At 57.2% G+C, this 18,540-nt stretch overlaps 1 protein-coding gene across 1 annotated transcript in view; it reads left to right on the top strand.

Annotated features, from left to right (window-relative positions):
* MYH9 (myosin heavy chain 9) overlaps nt 1-18,540 on the top strand; it is a 91,881-nt gene that overhangs the window by 33,909 nt on the left and 39,432 nt on the right. The window contains exons 3-5 of the mRNA XM_045462928.1: nt 3,144-3,300; nt 16,210-16,237; nt 17,019-17,112. Of these exons, the coding sequence (XP_045318884.1) occupies nt 3,144-3,300; nt 16,210-16,237; nt 17,019-17,112 (279 nt within the window). The remainder of the gene's footprint in view (nt 1-3,143; nt 3,301-16,209; nt 16,238-17,018; nt 17,113-18,540) is intronic.

The following is an 18,540-nucleotide window of genomic DNA, read 5'->3' as shown; positions in this document are numbered from 1 at the left end:
GTGGCCTCTGCTGGGGGTCTCTGTTCAGCTTGTGTCCTGCTAGGGATTTGCCGAGTGCGACACACGTCAGAGGGGCGGGGCCTGCGCTCCCCTGCCTTAGCTGGCTGCAGTCTTCTGCCCCACAAAGGGAAATATTATTAAAGCGGGTTCAATGATGGTTGCTTCGTTTCTCCTCCGCTAGCGTGGGTTTTCCTCTGGAGGCAGGCAGGACTCTTTGGTTGGAGGCGTTCACTCCTGTTTCTGTCGCCTCCCGTGTGCCTCAGACCAGCCTCTTCCTAAGCATCCTCCCCGGAAGAGAAGTCGATTGTCTCCACAGTCGCCCTAATGGGGACCCCAGCAGGTGCAGAGCTGTGGGGGGATCGGAGCCGCTGGGCAGGGGATGCCGCCTCATTCACAGTCAACCTCTCTGCACACGACGCTCCAAATTGCGACCGGGGAGCCTTTGTGCAGCGTGTTCGCCTGGCATTGTGGGCGGCGTGGCTAATCCTGTGCACAGCTGCTCTGTCTGTTTCCTTGGGGGGTGAGGCCCCGGGACAGGGGGCGGCTGGGCACAAAGAGCCTCTGTGGCCCGTGAATGGAGCAGCTTCCTGGCGTAGCCATGTGGGAGCAAAGCCACTTGCTCGGTGTCCGTGCCTCCGCAAGCATCGAGAGGGAGGCTCGCCATCAGGGCTCCTTCCTCCCACCTGAGCTGCTGGGCTCACGGCTGCTGGTTTGATGGGATTAGCCCAGAGAACTTTGAAGGTCTCCGGAGAGAACCGTCCACAGGACCATCTGCCCACCCAGCTGTCAGAAAGCCTTGTCCCGGGAACCCCCGGTCCCCTTCTGCTGTCATGACCAGCTGTTTGCAAACATCTGGCTCGGAGGCACGCCCTAAAAGTGTGGCCATGTGTCCTTGGCTTTCATCGGGCCGAGTTCCTAGAGTGTGGGTTTTCTCAAACCCCAGGAACAGAGCTCAATTGTTTCTGAGCTCCTGGGATGACCTCACTGCTCCCTGGCCTTATCTCATCCTGGCCCGACAGTCCCATGGAGGAAAAAACCAGAAGTCCCCTGCTTTCCTCTTATCTTCCTGTGATACCCGCGCTGCAGGTGGCCCACACCACGTGTGGCCTTCTCTGCTTCGGAGCTTTCCTGGTCCCTTGTGAAAGAGTCGTTGGAGGGAAAACAAATGACTGATTATCCCAGGAAGAAAGAAAATTGAGGGCCCCGAGTCCCCGCCTCCAAACAGAAGAGGCAGCCAGATGCTCTTGGTCCTTTCCAAACTTGGCTGCTCTTCGGCCTGTAGACCACTGTGGGTTACTGGGTCCCTCTGGAGCTCCGCTTTTATTTTCATCTTATTTTGGAGAGAGTGAGCCAGCACGTGTACCGGCAGGAGAGGAGCAGAGGCAGAGAGACGGAGAGTCTTAAGCAGACGCCATGCTCTGCGGGGGCCTGACACGGGGCTCGATCGATCCCGCGACCCTGGGATCGTGACCTGAGCCGAAATCAAGAGGCGAAGGCTCGACCGACTGAGCCACCCGGGCTCTCCTGGAATTCTGCTTTGAGTCTTTAACTTCTGTTTGGAAAGTCCACGTGCCGTAGCCCTTGGCCGCAGCTGGAAAGGGCTTTGTCCTTGCGACTGGTTCCCGTGTGGAACCTGTCTTGGGGTTCAGCCACAAGACCCATCTTCCGTTTTGGCAGGAGCGGAGAGGGCAGGGCGGGATGGGGCTGGGTTGACACATAGCACAGTGCCCTGTGGGTGTTGGCTGCTATTGGACCGAGGGGCACGGCCGTGGACAGTGAGGGTGGAGGCCACTTGTAATGAGGAAAACAAAAAGATAGGAGTTCAGAGAACTGGCCTCTGACCAGGGAGGTCTGGCCTGGGGAGGGGGAGGGGGACACCAAGGGCTGCTCCCAGCTTTGCCGTTAACTGCTTCATGGCTTTCAGCTGTCACTCAACAGAGTCAGGGCTGCAGGTGTGTGTGAACTACAGCTTTGCGTGGCTGCTTCTGGAACTCTGGTGTGTTGTCCTCGGAAGAGGGGGCTTGGGCCGCGTCCCCCCCCCCCCCCCATCTGAGCGCCTACCACCTGGGTGGCTTCAGGAGTCATGCCCAACTTGTTCGGAGTCTGTCTTTTTTTTTTTTTGGCCCGGGAGACAGATCTTGGAAGACAAAGGAGCAGGTTATTAGAAAAAGAATTAGTAGTCACAAGTTAACACGAATTTACCTTAAGCCCCTGAAGAAAGACAGAGCTGTCTGGCCAGTTGCCACTGGACCCTGCTTTCCTGACCTTCTCAGAGCTCTTCTCCAAGGCTGTCCTGGGTGCGTGCCAATCCTGAAAACTGCTCGGGGAGGCATAGAGTCCGGCTGTCCCCACTTTACAGATTGAGAAATGGAGGGAGAGGGCGGTTAAGAAACTTGGCCCTTGCTGGGATTTGAACTCAGGACGGCTGACTCTGGGGTCGGATTTTAATCCCATTAGGTCAGACTTGGAGTATTGGGTGTATTTTTGGGTGCCTCACGTGAAGGGTGTTGGCTAATCGGGCTCCCCCTTCTGAGAAGACTCGAGTCTTGGAGAAGGCTCACGGGGGACATGAAAATGGTCGAGTTGAGGGATGCTCACGTGAATGTCTCTAGATGATTCGAGAGGGAGAGCTGTCAGCGATATACTAGCCCACAAAAGGTTTGGTCGGGGTTTTCCCGATGCTGGAAAAGTGTAGGCTTGCCTGTCTCCCCGAGAGTCCTTGAGGGCGGAATGCGTTGTGTTTCTGCCCAGTTTGCTTTTGCTGCAGCCCGGTTCTTTTCTCTCTGTGCATCTCGTGACGGCAGACACATCTCTTATTGTCCCTGGATCTGAGTTTTGTCACTGGACTAGTCTGCGCAGCTTGCCATGGCTCTTGCCCGAGGCACCTGCTCCTTGGCGCACAGAGCTGGCAGCGGTCACACCGTCAGGGGAGGACCCTTGCTGAGTGAGCAGAGATGGTGCCGGTGTCCGTGCCCCCGCAGCGGGCCTGGCAGGGCGCGGCACAGAGAGTTAGGGCGCCCCGGGGTGCCTTCACAGCAGCCCGAATCCGGGCCCTTGGTGGCAGATAACTTTGCCACCCAATTTGCACCCCCTTGAGAATCAAGACTGCCTAACCCTTTCCTGTTTGCTGCTCTTTTCTTTAGACCTATTCAGGCCTGTTCTGTGTGGTCATCAATCCTTATAAGAACCTGCCCATCTACTCCGAGGAGATCGTGGAAATGTACAAGGGCAAGAAGAGGCACGAGATGCCCCCCCACATCTATGCCATCACAGACACTGCCTACAGGAGTATGATGCAAGGTGAGTGCCTTGACCGTCCCTGTGGCTCAGTCTTCACGTGCAGCCTCGTGGACACCCTTGCAGGTGCTCATCCACATTCACGGTCACAGGGATCTAGGGCCTGGATTGGCGTTGGTGATGGCGCAGTGCATCGTGGAGGTCTCTGAGCCAGTGTGAGAGCCGAGGCCAGTGGCTATCAAAGGGCATGTTTAAGGGGCGCCTGGGTGGCGCAGTCGGTTAAGCGTCCGACTTCAGCCAGGTCACGATCTCGCGGTCCGGGAGTTCGAGCCCCGCGTCAGGCTCTGGGCTGATGGCTCAGAGCCTGGAGCCTGTTTCCGATTCTGTGTCTCCCTCTCTCTCTGCCCCTCCCCCGTTCATGCTCTGTCTCTCTCTGTCCCAAAAATAAATAAACGTTGAAAAAAAAAAAAAATAAACACTTGCTTTCACATACTTAGGCTTTAAAAAAAAAAAAAAAAAAAAGGGCATGTTTATATGTTGAGAGAACATTCTAGAAGCCCTAAAAATAGAGTTCCTAGTTATCGCAATTTCTCATTCTTGTCAAGACCCTCTGTGCCAGTCTCCTCACTTACAGGTCCCTTCTTCTACCAGGTACTCCTTTTTCCTCCTCGATTTTCGTGTCTTTTCTCTTGTTGCTTCCTCACAATCTGGAAACGCACTTGAGTTTTTCTTTTCTTTTCTTTTTTTTTTTTAAAGTTTATTTATTTATTTTGACAGGGAGAGAGAGGAAGCATGAGCAGGGAAAGGGCAGAGAGAGAGGGAGAGAGAGAATCCCCAGCAGGCTCCGCACTGACGGCACGGAGCCCGACGCGGGGCTCGAACTCACGAACTGTGAGACCGTGACCTGAGCCAAAGCCCAGAGTTGGACGCTTAACTGACCAAGCTACCCAGGTGCCCCTTAACTTTTTCTTATCTTTAAGAAACAGACACTAAGTCTCTCTTGGATTCTGCACCCCCCCCCCCCCCCCCCCAGCTTGTGTCTACTCTCTGTCTTCTCACACTGGAACTTGAGAGAGGAAGTACCACACCCCGCTGGCCCCAGCACTTCTCCACTCTGACAAAGGTTACCCTCCCTGTGTTGCTGTTTCCACAGCTCTCGCGTGTTCTCATCTTACCTAACCTCTCCCCAGTGTTGGACAATCTTGACCGCCCCTTGTGACAGCCCTTCCTTCCCGTGTGACCCTCTCTCTGCTTCTCCTGATCTCTGGCCACCCCTCCGCGCATCGGTGTTCCTCACGGTCTCACCGCTTGCTCAGCTGTTCCTCTGGATGACGGACCCATCCAGTTGAGCGCCTTGACCGGCACATTCTGGGGGAGGATCGGGACCGTTGCCTGATTGATGCTGGCCCTTTGCTCCTGGCTGCCATTTCTCCGTCTACCCAGCCACCCGGGCCCAGCGATTCCTCTGCTCTCCTCTCTCTCTTTCTCCCTCCTTTTCTCAAGTCCATTAGCACTTTCTATGGGTTTTATCTCTTCATATTTACAACCCCCTTTCCCCTCTTTCGTCCCTTGGCCCTGACCTCAGTTATGGCCTCTGCAGGGTTTTGCCTGAACTGTTGCTCTGACCTCTTAACCTTCACTCTTAATAGAGCCCTCCCTCTGCCTTTGACAGAGGGTCATCTTTCTAGAATGCACATCTGATCAGACCCCCTGATTCAGAATCTTCAAAAGTCTCAAAAAGGCTCCTCCGTGGCCCCAGAGGTAACTCTGCAACCCACCAGCAGCATGCAGTGCCCTTTGTCATCGGCTTTCCACTGCCTCTGGCTTTCCTGCTACGGGGACCTCATCCGTTTCTCTACCAGGCCTTTCTGCCTCAGGCCGCCTGGCCCGTGCCAGCTGCCTGTAGTGCCTGGCAAGTCCCTACTCCCTTGTGAGAGACCAGACTGAGGCATTCCTGCCCTCCAGGGAGGATGTCTGGAGTAGATTTGGTGATACTTCATTTGACTGAGGTGCTCACAGACTTGTTTTTCCCTCCTAGACACAGACAGGGCCCATGTTGCCTTTATATTCTCGAGCTTAGCCAGGTGCTTGGCCTATGGCGGCATGTCAATGTCATTCTGAGTCAAGCCCAACTTCCAGGCCGGGCTGTATTCCCAAACCTCATACTGATAGTGCTTTTCCAAATCCGAATACACGCGCCTGCTTGATTCCTTTAAACTTGGCCACGAAGCTGGGCAGTGGTGATAGAGAACCTTGCTGTATTAGCAGCTTTATCTGTGGCATAGTGGTTTGAAGGGGCGGCCCGCGGGTCTGTCTCGTGTCGTACACATAGTTGTTGTGGGGAAGGCATTTCATTGCCAAGCTCAATGAATTCTGCAGCATGTACGAGTTTGGCCTAGCCTTTGGCTTATGTTTACATCGATGAAAATTTCTTGGGGAAACCAGCCCATTACTTTTAAAGTGGGATGTCTGTTTTAAAGTGCTAACTAAAGCAGTCTGGTGGGAGAACATTCTGTGAGATTCCAGAAGAGCCTGAGTCTGTGTCTCTAGAGGTTATGAGTCAGTTTTCTCCTAGCTGTCTTAATTGGCCCAGTGCAAGTTCACCCCAGAGTCTTCCTGAGCTCTGCGTTGCTGAGTTAGGGCACGTTCCCACACTCGGATCCTGGATTTGAACGGTTTTCTAGCATGTGGCCTTCCTTTACTTTCGGGCAAGCCATCGTGGCAAGGGCAATGTCATGATGTGGAACATGGTACCAGCAGCTGGGGGTCCTTAGAACTGGACTCCCAGCCTTTCTTCCCATGTCTTGCGTGACTCCTTCCTAAAGAGATTTGCCCAATTTTTATCCAGCAATAAAAAAAATTTGAGGAGCACAAGTCAGCTCCATAGGTTGGAGATAATTGAAAAACGGAAAGGGATATCCAGAAGGCTGGAGCTTTCCTTCATGTTGACCGGGAAGCTTTGGCCCTAACGGAATGGTCTTGATAGGAAGCGAGGGGCTTCCCAAATTACGAGAGCAAGTGGGTGGGCGTTTCATCCTTTGGAGACCAGGGATGCCAATCCACTGCGGGCCCAGGAAGACAGGGGCCTTGGTGCTTCTTTTTAATGATCTGTGGGAGTTCAGGGCCCACGTAATTTCTAACCCTCCGTCTGAGACGTTTTCCCTCACCTTCTGCATGATGCTGGACTTGCTGCAGCCCTGAGCCCCCACGGTGACCCACTGAGAATATTTCCGAGTCCCTTCTCGCTGGGCACAGCTGACCTGCAAAGCAGTTAGCCACAGGTCTCTTGTTCTTGGAGCAGAGAGGAAGTTACTTAACAGGACTTAATTACGGACAGTGGTACTTCGGGGTCAGCGGGCTCTGAGATGAGCTCCTTGGCACTGGCTTCGGGGGAAAACAGGGTTGTTCTCTGCTACTCACCTCCTAAAAGGCACAGCCAGATAGTTCCTTTTCTGCTTTTTCCCTGAACAGGAACTAGAAAAAGGTTTCCTCCCTGAGCTGCCTGTGGCTTATGACATACTAGCATTTATTCTGCCAAATAGGGTAGTTGGTGGCTTTGTCTGGGGACTTTTATGAGATGAGCTCTTTGCCTGTTCCCGGGACCTCCCTGCCTTTCATCTCTTAAACGCTCTGGTTTGCCTCAGTCCTAACGTATGCCTCTTGTCCTGCAGTTAGTATTAGTGGTGTCCATTTTCACTTTCAAGAGCAGCCCAGTTTGGGTGATAAATTCTATGGTCACCCTACCTATTTGTCAGAGTGAGCCAGGGCTTCTCAAACTTGGCAACTCTTGACTTTGGGGCCGGGTAATTCTCTGCTGGGGGTAGGGGGCTGGTCCTGTGCATTGTAGATGTCTAGCAGCAACCTGGCGCCTTTGTACTAAATGCCAGCGGCACCCTCCCTCTCCATTGTGGCAACCAGAAACGTCCCCAGACTTTGCTACTAGATGTTCCCTGGGGGGCAAAACTGCCTGCACTTGGGAACCACCGGACTCAGCACTGCAGAGTGGTTTTATTGAGTGTCGGCTTCCGTGGGTCAGTAGTGCCTCCGCCTTGCCAAGGATCCAAGACTCAATGCCAAGGGATGCTGCTGGGATTGATTAGTGCTGTCTGCCGTGGGCACAGGATGGGGCATGGCAGCCTTTGGCACCCTGGATTAGTCTGTGGAGAGAGGAGGTAGAAAGTGCCGGAATACCAAGAGGTTTAGTGCATTACTCTGGCACTGGAGACCCTGGCAGTCCAGGCGGAGGGATGGGACGTGTTTGCACGCAGACATCTGGGGCCGTGGCTGTAGAAGAAGACAAGCTGCCACCGTGTCGATTGCGCGGCTGCAGCAGGTGTCCTGGGAGTTCAGGGGAAGGTGTGGCCACCCAGGCCTGGGGTGGTCGGGGAGGGACCGGGGAGGCCGGCTCCTGCGGAAAGGCTGGCAGGTGTGTGTCAACAAGTGGTTACAGTGTAGCCCAGACGTGCCCAGCAGTTCTGTTTGTTTTAAGCCTCGACCTTGGGTTTAATTAAAGTTGCGGTGACTTGGTCGGTTCACCCTCCCAACCCTGGCTTCTTTTCCACGTATGTTGCCGTGGCCATGAATGGGTTCTTCCTGCCTCGGGGATTGAGCCGGTCCTTGGTCCTCGGGATTCCGTAAAGGGCCGCTGGACGAGAGCGTGAGCCCCTTGCCGGGCAGGGGATAGCGCTGTGGGGCATGAGGGCACGTCCCGGGGCAGGAGCGGCACGCGGCCTGTTGGAGGCTCCATGGGGTTGGGAAATGGCACCCCGGGCTCCCGGCGGGACCTGGCGTTCCGGGCTCTCCCTCTGGGGGTCAGGCTGTGTGCGTGTTCTTAGGGGAGAACCGACCAGTGAAAGAATCTGACTCGAGCGCAGCTCTCTCCCCAGCGAAAGCAGAAAACCTCTTCTGTGCCGATTAGGTAGAATGCCAGGTCCGGTTCGCTTTCGGTGACTTCATGGTATTTTAATGAGCTCCCAGCGTGTCTGGGGGAGTGGCAGCGGGGTCTGCTTTCATTCCAGGCCTAAACTAATCAGAGAACTATTTAACCCTTTGCTCTGGGCTAATCCCACCTCTGCGTCTCAGCAGAAGCTGCCCGGAGAAGCGGCTGGTGCCCCAGCAGCTGCTCAGAGTGTCCGGCGGGTGTCCGAGCGCCCTCAGCGGCAGACTGACCTCCGGGGTGACCCAGGGGTGGAATTCTAGCGCTGTCTTCGTATATGAGTGTGATCCCTGTAATTCACCGGTGAAGGGACAGGCCCAGAGATGAATGCTAACTGACTTGCCCAGTCAGCGCCAGAGACCAGGGCCTCCTGATTCCGTCCCCCCGTCCCGGTGCCTGTCCCCCAGGGGCACCATTGCCCCTCGCTCTCTGGCTGGCATTTGGAGGACTTCTGTGTGTCTGGCTGGCTGGAGGCCCTCGTTCCTTCTCCACACTCTCTCTGCCAACTGCTGCTGTTGAACTCTCTGCTTTCCGAGGCCTTTCTGAGGGAAAAAAGCGCCAAGCGGGGGAGGCGCTGGGGAAGTGCTTCGCGGGGACGGGGAAACCTGACCGTGAACACACGCACCAGGACAGACGGCCGAGGAAACCACAGATGGGATGACTCCACTTAAGCAGGAACGTGCCGGCCAGGGGGCTCGGGCCCTGCCAGAGAAGCACTACCGTGCACGCAGAGGCCCCCGCCAGCCGCAGGGAGGTCTGGGGCCAGGCCCCGAGTGCCCACGTGTGGTTGCCTTCCTCACGGGCGCGTGCCCCCTGCCCGCAGGTGGTCTCTGTGCACCAGACTTGGGCCCACCTGGAGGAGGTCCCGAGAGGCAGGTGAATGAACTTGAGGGGGAGGGAGAGAGCCTAGCACAGAGCAGGGAGCCTCGCCTCGCCTTAGGGCTGCGGGGCTGGTGGGAGCGGCTTTGACACAAGACGCGGCACGGGTCACCCACGCCAGCAGCCTCAGCTTTAGGAGGAACTTGTCTTGTGAGCCAGAGGTGTGGTGTGGAGAAGAGAGGCTGGGGTTGCCCTCATTTTGGGTTCCTGACTGATGGGGGACTGCTGTCGCTGAGCCTTCCTCCTCTTGTCTGCCTCTTGGCTCAACGGAAACATACATGGGGGGGGGGGGTTGCGGGGATGAGACAAGGGGCCTGGCCTGCAATCAGGTTTTGACTTCACCGTCTCTGCCCTCCACGTCCTGCGTTCTTTCCCTCCACGCTCCCATTCACTTAACGGAGGTGATCGCCAAATGCTCGCTCCAGGGCAGGCTTCTTAATCTCCTCTGAGAGCAACTCGGGAGAGTTCAGGCTCTGGTAGCAGTGTGCATAGGAAGTGACTCGTCAAAGCCACCTTCCCAGCAGCGGCCGCAGAGCACACAGGCGTGCTCGGGCAGACGCGGTCTCCCGCGGTCTCCCATCTTGTCCACGGCCCCCAGCGGGCAGCCGGAGGCCCGTGGGTCGACATGGCTTCGGCGGGGCTTCAGGAAAACGTTGTGCATTTGGAGGTGGCTCTTTTGAGCAACGCTGAAAGGGATCCTCTGTTGACATAAGGTGGGGACCCCGGGGGTGGGGCGTGCTGTGACAAGCGACCCTGGGTCCACCCGAGTCTGGACGGGGTGGGGGTGAGGTGCTGTCCTATAGCCCCTTGCAGGAGGCTGCTTCGTCGGGTCCCCCAGTAGGAGAGCCCGGTCCTCAGAGTGAGGCTGCTTAATTATAATGTGGTCGTGCCTATCCGTCTCATTTCTGTAAAATGTTCTTTCTAGAAGAGGAATCTGCGGTTCGTGGATCCTTTTCAAGGATCCGGCTTTATTTAGGCTTACTTTTTTGTTTGGCTTTGAAGCCAACCCAGTGGGTCCGCTGGGGTTTGCTCTGGGCCATCTGCAGTGGGAGGCGAGAAGGAGGTGCCCTCCGGGAACCTGAAATTTTGAGGGTGGTCCAAAGTGTGGCTCAGCGTATCCGTCACTACCCCTCTCCAGCCCACGACAAACAACCAGAAGGCACCTGCAAAGTCTGTCATGGCCCAGGAGCTTTGTGCTTTTAGCCTCCCTGGACACGCCCCTCCCTCTCGGCCTGTGAATGCCGCTTACCGGCCGTATTTCCTGTTCTGTCCAGTTCTGGCTCAGTCTCCAGCAGAGCCGTGTTCCAATAGGTCGGGACTGATCGTCCGTGTGTTCAGAGGAATGGGTTGCTTTCCTTCCCCTGCCTGATTTCAGGAATGAAGCTGTCTGATGAGAACAAGACGAAGTCTCTAAAACTAAAGAGTAAGAGAGCTGAAAGTGTGCTGGCGTGAAAGTCAGGATTCTCTAACTGGCTTCTGTCAAACTCCTTTGGTCTTGACCAAGGCTGTTGGCCCAGTGGCCACCTTTGCCACGAACTCTGAGGACCCTTGATGTTCTTTTGGCCAACAGGCAGCTCTGGCCGGGGCTGAGGCCGTCATTGCAGCCAGACTTGGGGACTCGATGAAGATCTGGTCCCCACCCTTTGCTGGTCCACAGACACACTAAGCTGAAAGCCAAGGACAGAGGCCAGGCCCCAGGAGCAAATTCTGGCCTAACAGTTACCAACACGCCTTTCATTTCGTTTGATGGCCCCTTCTCAAGGCGACCGGGGCCACTGGCTTCTTCGGGACGCAGCTTCACGTGCTATAACCGCTCGCCTCCCAGCACCCGTGTTCCCGCTGTCCTCCACCAAGCCTGACGACACTCATCACGGGGGCATTTCTAAAAGCCAGGCCTGTTTGTGCTCTGATGTGGGGCCAAGTGGGTCCTGAGCTTTGTCTGGCCAAGTCCCTCTCATTCCTGGTGCCCCACTGTCCTTCCCTCCCATGCTTCGCTTCGTCCCTCCTGGACAGTGGAGCTGTGACCTGGGGCTCTAGTGGGCCTAGCCCAGCCCCCCTGCCTGTCTCTCCTTTGCCCTGAGGGGAACGTTGTTTAAGAGCAAGGCAGGCTGGCCTTCCAGCGTTTGGGACACGATCTCTCTGAGCGGCCAGGTGGCATTTGCTGTGAGATGTCGGCACTCACGTGTGACGTTCGAATTTCCCTCCACCCTGACAGACCTGCCAGGGCTGTCTCAGCAGCCGCCCCACACTCCCAGCCCCGCCCAGGGACAAGGTGTCCCAACGACGAGCAGTGGCTTCTGGCAGGTCTGCCTGCGCCCCGGGAGTCACCGGTGTGAGCAGCTAGGTGCCTTTCGGCCGAAAGAGGACTTGTTTGGGGCCTGGCCTGCCCTCTACCATGGTGAACGTTAAGTGCGGTCCCTGGGGCTTCTTTCTAATTATTGAAGGTGCCTGATGGGGTAGGCGCCCGTTCTCAACCTCCTGCAAGGACAGACCTGGGCCTACTCGGCGGGGGTTCGGACATAGCCGCGCCTGGGGGAGTGTGTGGGTGGAGACACTGGGCCGCATCCAGCTGCTTTCTGGCATCTGGCATCTTCCTGGTCTGGACCTACCCGCGTGCCTTGGCGAGACCGTTGGCACCTACCATGCTGTGTGCTTGGGAGTCCCTGGCTGCAGGCGGCGAGGCGGGCGTTCTGCCAGAGGCTCCACGACACACGGGGCCTGAGGCCTAGCATTGGCCTGCGGCCCGTGTCGACGTGGAGCATCATTCTGCCTTTCTCACCTCTCTCCTTGCCTCCCAAGCACCTGCAACCCGGGTGAATGGGTCTGGCTTTGGAGAAAGTACCAGGTGGGTCTGTAAGGCCCCCGGAACCCTTCCTGAGAAAGCAGACGGCTCCTGCTCTGCAGCGTTGCTGGTGGCTGAGCGGCCTGCCCTATAGGAAGCGTCCACAGGGAAGAACCAGACACCCGGAGGCCCGGCTTCGTGGCCCAGCTTGCGTGCCTTTGACAACGTAGGAGGGTTTCCGGGACTCGGTGTCCTGCCCTCTGAATGGACTTGTTTGAGCCAGATGTTCCCCGGGGCCTTCCCAGCCCCCAAGTTCTGAGCCTGAACCCACAGGTGTCTCCACGTTTCATACTTGGCGAAAGCTTTGCCCTGTGGCCCACGAGAGCCCGACACTCCACGGGGCTCTTGAGAGAACCGACCCCGGAGTGCAGGCCTTTGCGCTTTGTTCCCGGGCGACCCTCTGCAGGGTTCACACCGTGAGCCACTCTGGGGTCTGTCTGCCGTTTTTGTGACAGGCACATGCCTCGGCGGGGGAAATTTAGGCCTGCTTGTCACGGGTCGCCCCACACTGGTATGCACCCGACCTGAGACTGCCCTTCGTTTTCCTTTTTCTTGGCCCATCTCCACTGCTCTAGAAGCCTGGTTGATCTGAAGACGGGTCCCGAGGGCAGGGCGTTCCTCAGGTGCGCCCCCTGAGAGCAATCGGCCCTCGGGAGCCCTTAGCTCAGTGAGCGTTTGATGAGTCAGTCCCGGCAGCGGCTGTTGGTGAAGCAGGCCCGTTCTCTTCCTTGTGTACTTCCTGTCGGGGCTGATGTCACCACTCTGCGAGCCTTGTGGCCTTTTATGGACAAGAATCGCAGCTCCTCTCAGTGAGGAAGTGAGCGATAAAGCCCCTAGCAGAAGTCTGTACCTGGGGTGAAATACCTGCGGTCAGGTTTCCCCTCCTCCCACCTGAGCTGGGCCTCCCGAGCCGGCTGGAAACACCTGTCCCTGGCTGGAGGCCTGTATCAGCTCTGAAAGGCCTCAGGACATTTTGGGTTTCAAATAAAATCGGGAAAGGGAATGGCCTCATCAGTGAACATATGTAACTTAAAACCTTTTTTGTGGTTGTTCTGTGGAGGGTGCACAGGGGAGGTGCAAAGGGCCTGGGGTTATTAAGGACAACGTTTCCAGGCGTCTGTGCTGTACCACGTGCTTCAGGCACCCATGTCATTCAGTCCTTAGAGCAGCCCTGCTGGTGAGGCCCTGGCCTCCGATTCCGAGAGGTCAAGGGGCCAGGCATCTCTAGGGAGAGTACAGAGTGGAAATCAGAACGCTGTCCTCTCTCTTCTGTCAGTGCTCCAGACACACAGGTAGTGGTTGTCTAAGTGTGTTCTAAGGAGCCCTGTCTCCACCACCGAGGCAGCTCTGGTGTTTATCTCCTGTTCTTCAAGTTGGAAATTCAAGAGTTTATCTGAGAGCAAGTTGCTCTTAAAGAGTTGAAAACCACTAGAGAGAGGTTTTATAATCCCATCTCTACCCAACCCCCACCAAGTTAGGGGCTGGGCAGGAGAGGTTAGGGGCCACAGTCAGGCTGATGCCTTCATCCCAGCAGGGAACCTGTTTCTCAGAACTGGATTGCCTCTGATGGGTGCACTCGCCTGGTTCTGGGCCATAGGGTTCCTGTCGTCTTTCTGTCTGCCTGCCTTCTCCTGGTGTGGCAGAAGGAAGGGTGTTTTCAAATAAGCCTTCAGTCCCTATAGGCCCAAATAAGGACTTCAATCACAGCAGAGCAGCCTGAGGGTGCCTGGGTGGCTCAGTTAGTTAAGCGTCACACCTCGGTTCAGGTCAAGATCTCGCGGTTCGTGACTTTGAGTCCCGCATCGGGCTCTGTGCTGACAGCTCAGAGCCTGGAGCCTGCTTTGGATTCTGTGCCTCCCTCCCTCTCGGCCCCTTCCTTGCTCGTGCTCTGTCTCTGTCTCTCTCTCTCTCTCTCTCTCTCTCTCTCTCTCTCTCAAAAATAAATAAACAGTCAAACAAAAACACAGCAGCCTGAATTCTGGAGTGTCTGTGTGCCACGAGGTTACCTTGTGGGGAAGGTCTTATGGAGTGGGTGTTAAGGAGGGTCCCCGCTGGAATGCACGGGGGGTCTGGCCGATTAAACTGAGTCAGGCAGAGAACTTCCTGGTTGCTGAGAATTCTAACCATCCCTGTACCCAGAAGAGCTTCCGAGCTGAGGAACAAATCCAGAAGCACTAGGAGAAGAAACACACGCAAACCAGGGACGGTGCCCGCCTCGTCCCCTGCCTCTTCCTGTGAGGCTGCAAGATAACAGACCCAAACCCACCATAGGAACTGAAAAGACCTTTCCAGACTTACGGGGCCATGGTGTCCTTTCACTGCAGGCAGGTGGGTTTGGGGCCCCACGGGGTAGAGACCAGAGCTGAGGAGACGAGAGAGGCCTCCATCGGTTTTTGTCTGCAAAAGCGTTTGCCCAAAAGAGTATTCTGGCAAAGCGAATCCAGACTTCTTTATAAAATGAGAGCATTGGAGTGTGTCCTTGCAGGCCGTGTTGACGGTGGTGCTTCAGGGATTGGGGGTGAAGGGTCAGGAGAGGAAGGCCTGGAGGCGGTGTAGTGCATGGAGGCCGCCTAGCGTTTGGGTCCAGAATCGGGAACTGAAGCGTGTTCAGGCCTCTGTGTGTGCCACCCGTGTGCGCGTCTGTGTTCGTGTTCACGCACACCCGCGTCCGTACCTGTGTGTCCACGGGCGTGGGTGTGCGCGTGCCCGCGAGCGCATGGGCCCGCACGCAGCCTGTCCGCGGCTCTGCGCGGCTGTGTGTCTGCACGCGTGTGTGTTTGCGGGCTCTGCTTCCTGTTGTTCGGCAGCTCAGCATCTGACACACAATCAGAGGAATTCTAGCCATCCCAGGGACGGGGCCTGGGCAGCCCTGGGAAAACGGTTCCTTCTGGAAGGGATGGGGATGTTTCCTTTTATGGTAGCGTCGGCCGCTGCTGCCTTACAACTTGCCAGCCCGCGCAGGTACATTCTTGCCCAGTTGTGGAGCAGTGACTGAACGTGTCCGCGGCGGGGGCTGGCCCCACAGGGATGTGAGGGGGTGGGGGTGGGGGCGCCAGGGCCTGGGATCACAGCCGGGTTTGCTCAGACCTTGCTGGTGGCCACGCTGTCCTCAGGGGGCGGGTGCTGGGGACTGCCCTGTCCTCCCCAGCCCTTAGCCCCTGCTCCCTCCCTGCCCCCCCTCTGTCTTCCGGAGACCCTGCAGAGGCTCCCTGGGCCCTTGCTGCGTGGTCTTGAGGTCGGTCTTGAAGGACCTCGTTTGGTGGGAAAGTTGAGACCAGGGGCTGCTCTGAGAAGGTGCCCAGTGGTGAGCAGGGTGTGGGGTGTGTGGGTGGAGGTGTCTGGCTGAGTTCCCTTGCACCCCCACACTGTTGATGTTTGCTAGGGGGCCGGAGGGAGGGCTGCGGGGGGGCGCTGCCGTTTGAGTTGGGTGGGAGGCTTATTCTTGCCTCTCTTTGTCTGGATGTCCTCTTTCCCTCCCGAGCGACCCACAGACAAGGGCTGGAGACGCGTGTAAACGCATACGCGCCGAGATTGGGCACGTTGGAGGCTCTCCTTGCCAGGAGGCAGGTGACCTAGCTGAGCGGTGTCTGTTGGTGTTGAACAGCTAAAGCCGTCTCCTGAGGCCGTGAACACAGTGAGCCATGAGTCACTCTCCCGTTGTCCCATCCTGCAGGGCCCTGGCCGGGTAGTGGCAGCCAGTGGGCGTGTCCTTCCAGACCACCAGCGCTGGTTTCTGTACCGCACCACGAATTCTGATTGTGGCTGGTCCTCCTCTGAGACTCCTCAGCCAGTGCTCTTCTACTGGGGCTTGACTAGCAGTCCTCTGTTCCTCCTCCTTAAGGACTCCCGCTTCGCGATGGGGAAGTAGACAGCGGCCATTTGCGGAGCTCGTCCTGTTGACGTGCCGGTCCATCCGTTACATGTGTTACTTCTGTTTTCCACGCTAATCCTGTCAGGGAGTTAGTAGCACAGTTACTCTATGGATAAGGAAACCGAGACTTGGGATTTACAGACCTCACTCTCTGGAGATGGGCTTTCTTGGAGGTGGTTTCCTGGGTTGGGGGGGGGGCTGGGCAGTGAGGGTGGGCAGGCTGAGCTCCCGGAGTGGTGGGGGAAGGGGAGGGGCAGACGCCCAGCGACACTGGCACCCGTCCGAGTGGGGCATCGGGCAGGTGGATGCCGGCTGGCATTAGGGGCCCTCCGCAAGGGCTGCAGCTGAGACCTTCTGCTCCTGGGGAAGGGGCAGCTCTTCAGAAGCCTGAGAGGGAGGCTTTTGTATCCGGCAGAAGTTAACCTGATGTCTTCTTTGTTTCAGACCGAGAGGACCAGTCCATTCTGTGCACGTAAGTGTTTCTGCCCGGGTGGCGGGGCCTCGTGTTACCCCCTGACTTGTTCTTGCTGTGCGGACTCCTGCCGAGACCCAGGCTGCTGAGCTTCGCTCCCAGTCGGGCCCCTGCCCTTCCCCAAGGGATGGGCCTCCAGGCCCCAGGTTAGCCGCTCGGCAGTCCCGCGGCACAGATAAGCTTAGTTTCGGGGCCAGACGTGGACTCCCCTTCCGCTTCCTCGTACCGTGCGGGGAGGTCCGTAGCAGAGAGAAGCAGGAATCTTCTCCACAGAGCACAGTTGGGAACTGGTGGGTGCCTCCAGAGCACATTCCTTCTAGCTCTGAACGGTGGCTTTCTTTACCTGCTTTGAAGCAGACACCGGGGCTGCTCGTCCTGGCCCCCGGCACTTACCGAGGAGATAAATAAACCCCACTGTGGGGGGAGTTGATGGTACAGAGCATTCCTTCAAGTGGTTTCGAAGGGACACATGTAAGTGCCTTTGGCCCGTGAGACAACAGCTGCCCAGAGCCGATCCTGAGACTTTGTGACAGCAAGCCTCCCAGGTGACCAGGCCGGGCAGCGGGTCCGGGCGGTCTGCTGTCGGGCCTCCCGAGGCCCATGGGAAGCGGCCGGAGTGAGGATTCCAGAACTCAGCGTTTATTCGCCTGTTCCCCCTCCTGCCGCAAGGGGTTGGGTCCCTCACTGACACCTAGCGGAACGGGAGGCGGTGGCCCGGGTGCGTTGCGCTTCAAGGCTTTGGCCACGCCCCCCCTGAGAACTTTCTTGGCTCTCTTGGCAGGGGAGAGTCTGGAGCCGGCAAGACGGAGAACACCAAGAAAGTCATTCAGTACCTGGCTCACGTGGCCTCCTCTCACAAGAGCAAGAAGGACCAGGTGAGCGCGGGCCTTCCTCCCTGAGGAGGAGCGTCTCGCGACGCGTAGTTCGGAGCGTTTGGGGGATCGGAGCAGAGGCCGGACCCTCTTTCACGGGAGGCGGCAGCTCGGCCGTCTGGGGAGCGGGCCCGGTGGTAGCCAGCCCCCTTCTTCCCCCGGCCTCCTAACTTTCTGAGTGGCTGTGGACACCGGAGACCCCCAGGCTTTGTGAAGCGGCGCTCCCGGCATTTACGGCTCATTAGAGACTCCCAAACTCGGTTCTCAAGTTGTCGGAGACTTGGAGCCTCTCGGGCAGGCCAGCTTTTGAGCCCCCGCCTCCTCACCCTGCTGTTGAAATGCCTCTGGGTGGACGGTCCCCCAGTGAAGAGAGAAAGGGCAACTAGAAAGTCATCTCACTTCCCTTTTTCTCCCCCTCCCTCTTGATGGATTATGGTCGAACCCAGCAGTGTCCTCGCTAGGTGAGCTTGCACGTTTACTGCACGTTCTGCACCAGGAATGCGTGTTCTGCCCATCGTGTGCCCTTGATTTATGTCTTTTCTCCTGAGCAGCTTTTCACTCCACACCGTTGTCACCTTCTGCGGCTAGACCTGTCCTCGTAGGCTCGGCTCACTGACTGTCTTGGGAGGAGGGGCTGGGTGTGACACGCGGTGACCTCTCGTGCACTCTGAAATGACAGCCCCCACAGAGCGGGTACGGGCCCCATCGCCGGAGCCGTTCTCGGAAACTCTGGTCGTGCCCAGAGCTCCCTGTGCCCACGGCAGCTGTAAGGCCCCGGTGCAGAACCCTGACCGAGGTCCGGCGGAATGGGAATCTGCTGTCCCGGAGCCCCACGTGCTCGGTGTCTGGACCAGATGGAGATGGCCGTCCCCTCTCCCCCTCCCCCCCCCCCCCCCCCCCCACCACCTGCCAGCACTGTGCCAGTCAGAAGCAGCACCCGGAAGGCCCCACACTGGAGTGTCCCAGGGTTGGGGATGATCAGTCCTAAGCATGCCCGTGTGGTGCTCTCTCGCCTTTCTCTTAAGCACACACTCTTAGGCTTCCTTGTGAATTCCAAGTGCCCGAGGTGTCCCCTCAAGCCATCAGGGGGGACTGCGCCGTCTCTCCGTGGCTGCCCCTTGCCCCACGGGGGGCTCACGGGGAGCCGTGAGCAGCGTGTGGAAGTAAGTAGCAGTGTGTGTCTGTTGCATGCAGACCTGGGGTGTGTCCTGAATGTCCTAATGGGTACAGCCTTCTGGAATCGAACCAAAAGTAACTTTTCATGTGCCAAACTGCTCAAGACATTCTAAATCTTTTTCCGTGGGGCGTCAGGAGTTATATTTAAAACTAATAAAGTTTCTCTTGCTCCCTGTCTCCAACCCCCATTTTCCATTCTCTTTAGGAGGCCTATTTCAAAAACAGAGCCGCGAGGCTAGGAATCCTCTAGCTGTG

The sequence above is a fragment of the Leopardus geoffroyi genome, chromosome B4 (assembly GCF_018350155.1).
Source record: "Leopardus geoffroyi isolate Oge1 chromosome B4, O.geoffroyi_Oge1_pat1.0, whole genome shotgun sequence".
NCBI lineage: Eukaryota > Metazoa > Chordata > Mammalia > Carnivora > Felidae > Leopardus > Leopardus geoffroyi.
The sequence above is the reverse complement of the archived record's forward strand: the minus strand, read 5'-3'. Positions and strand labels throughout refer to the sequence as shown.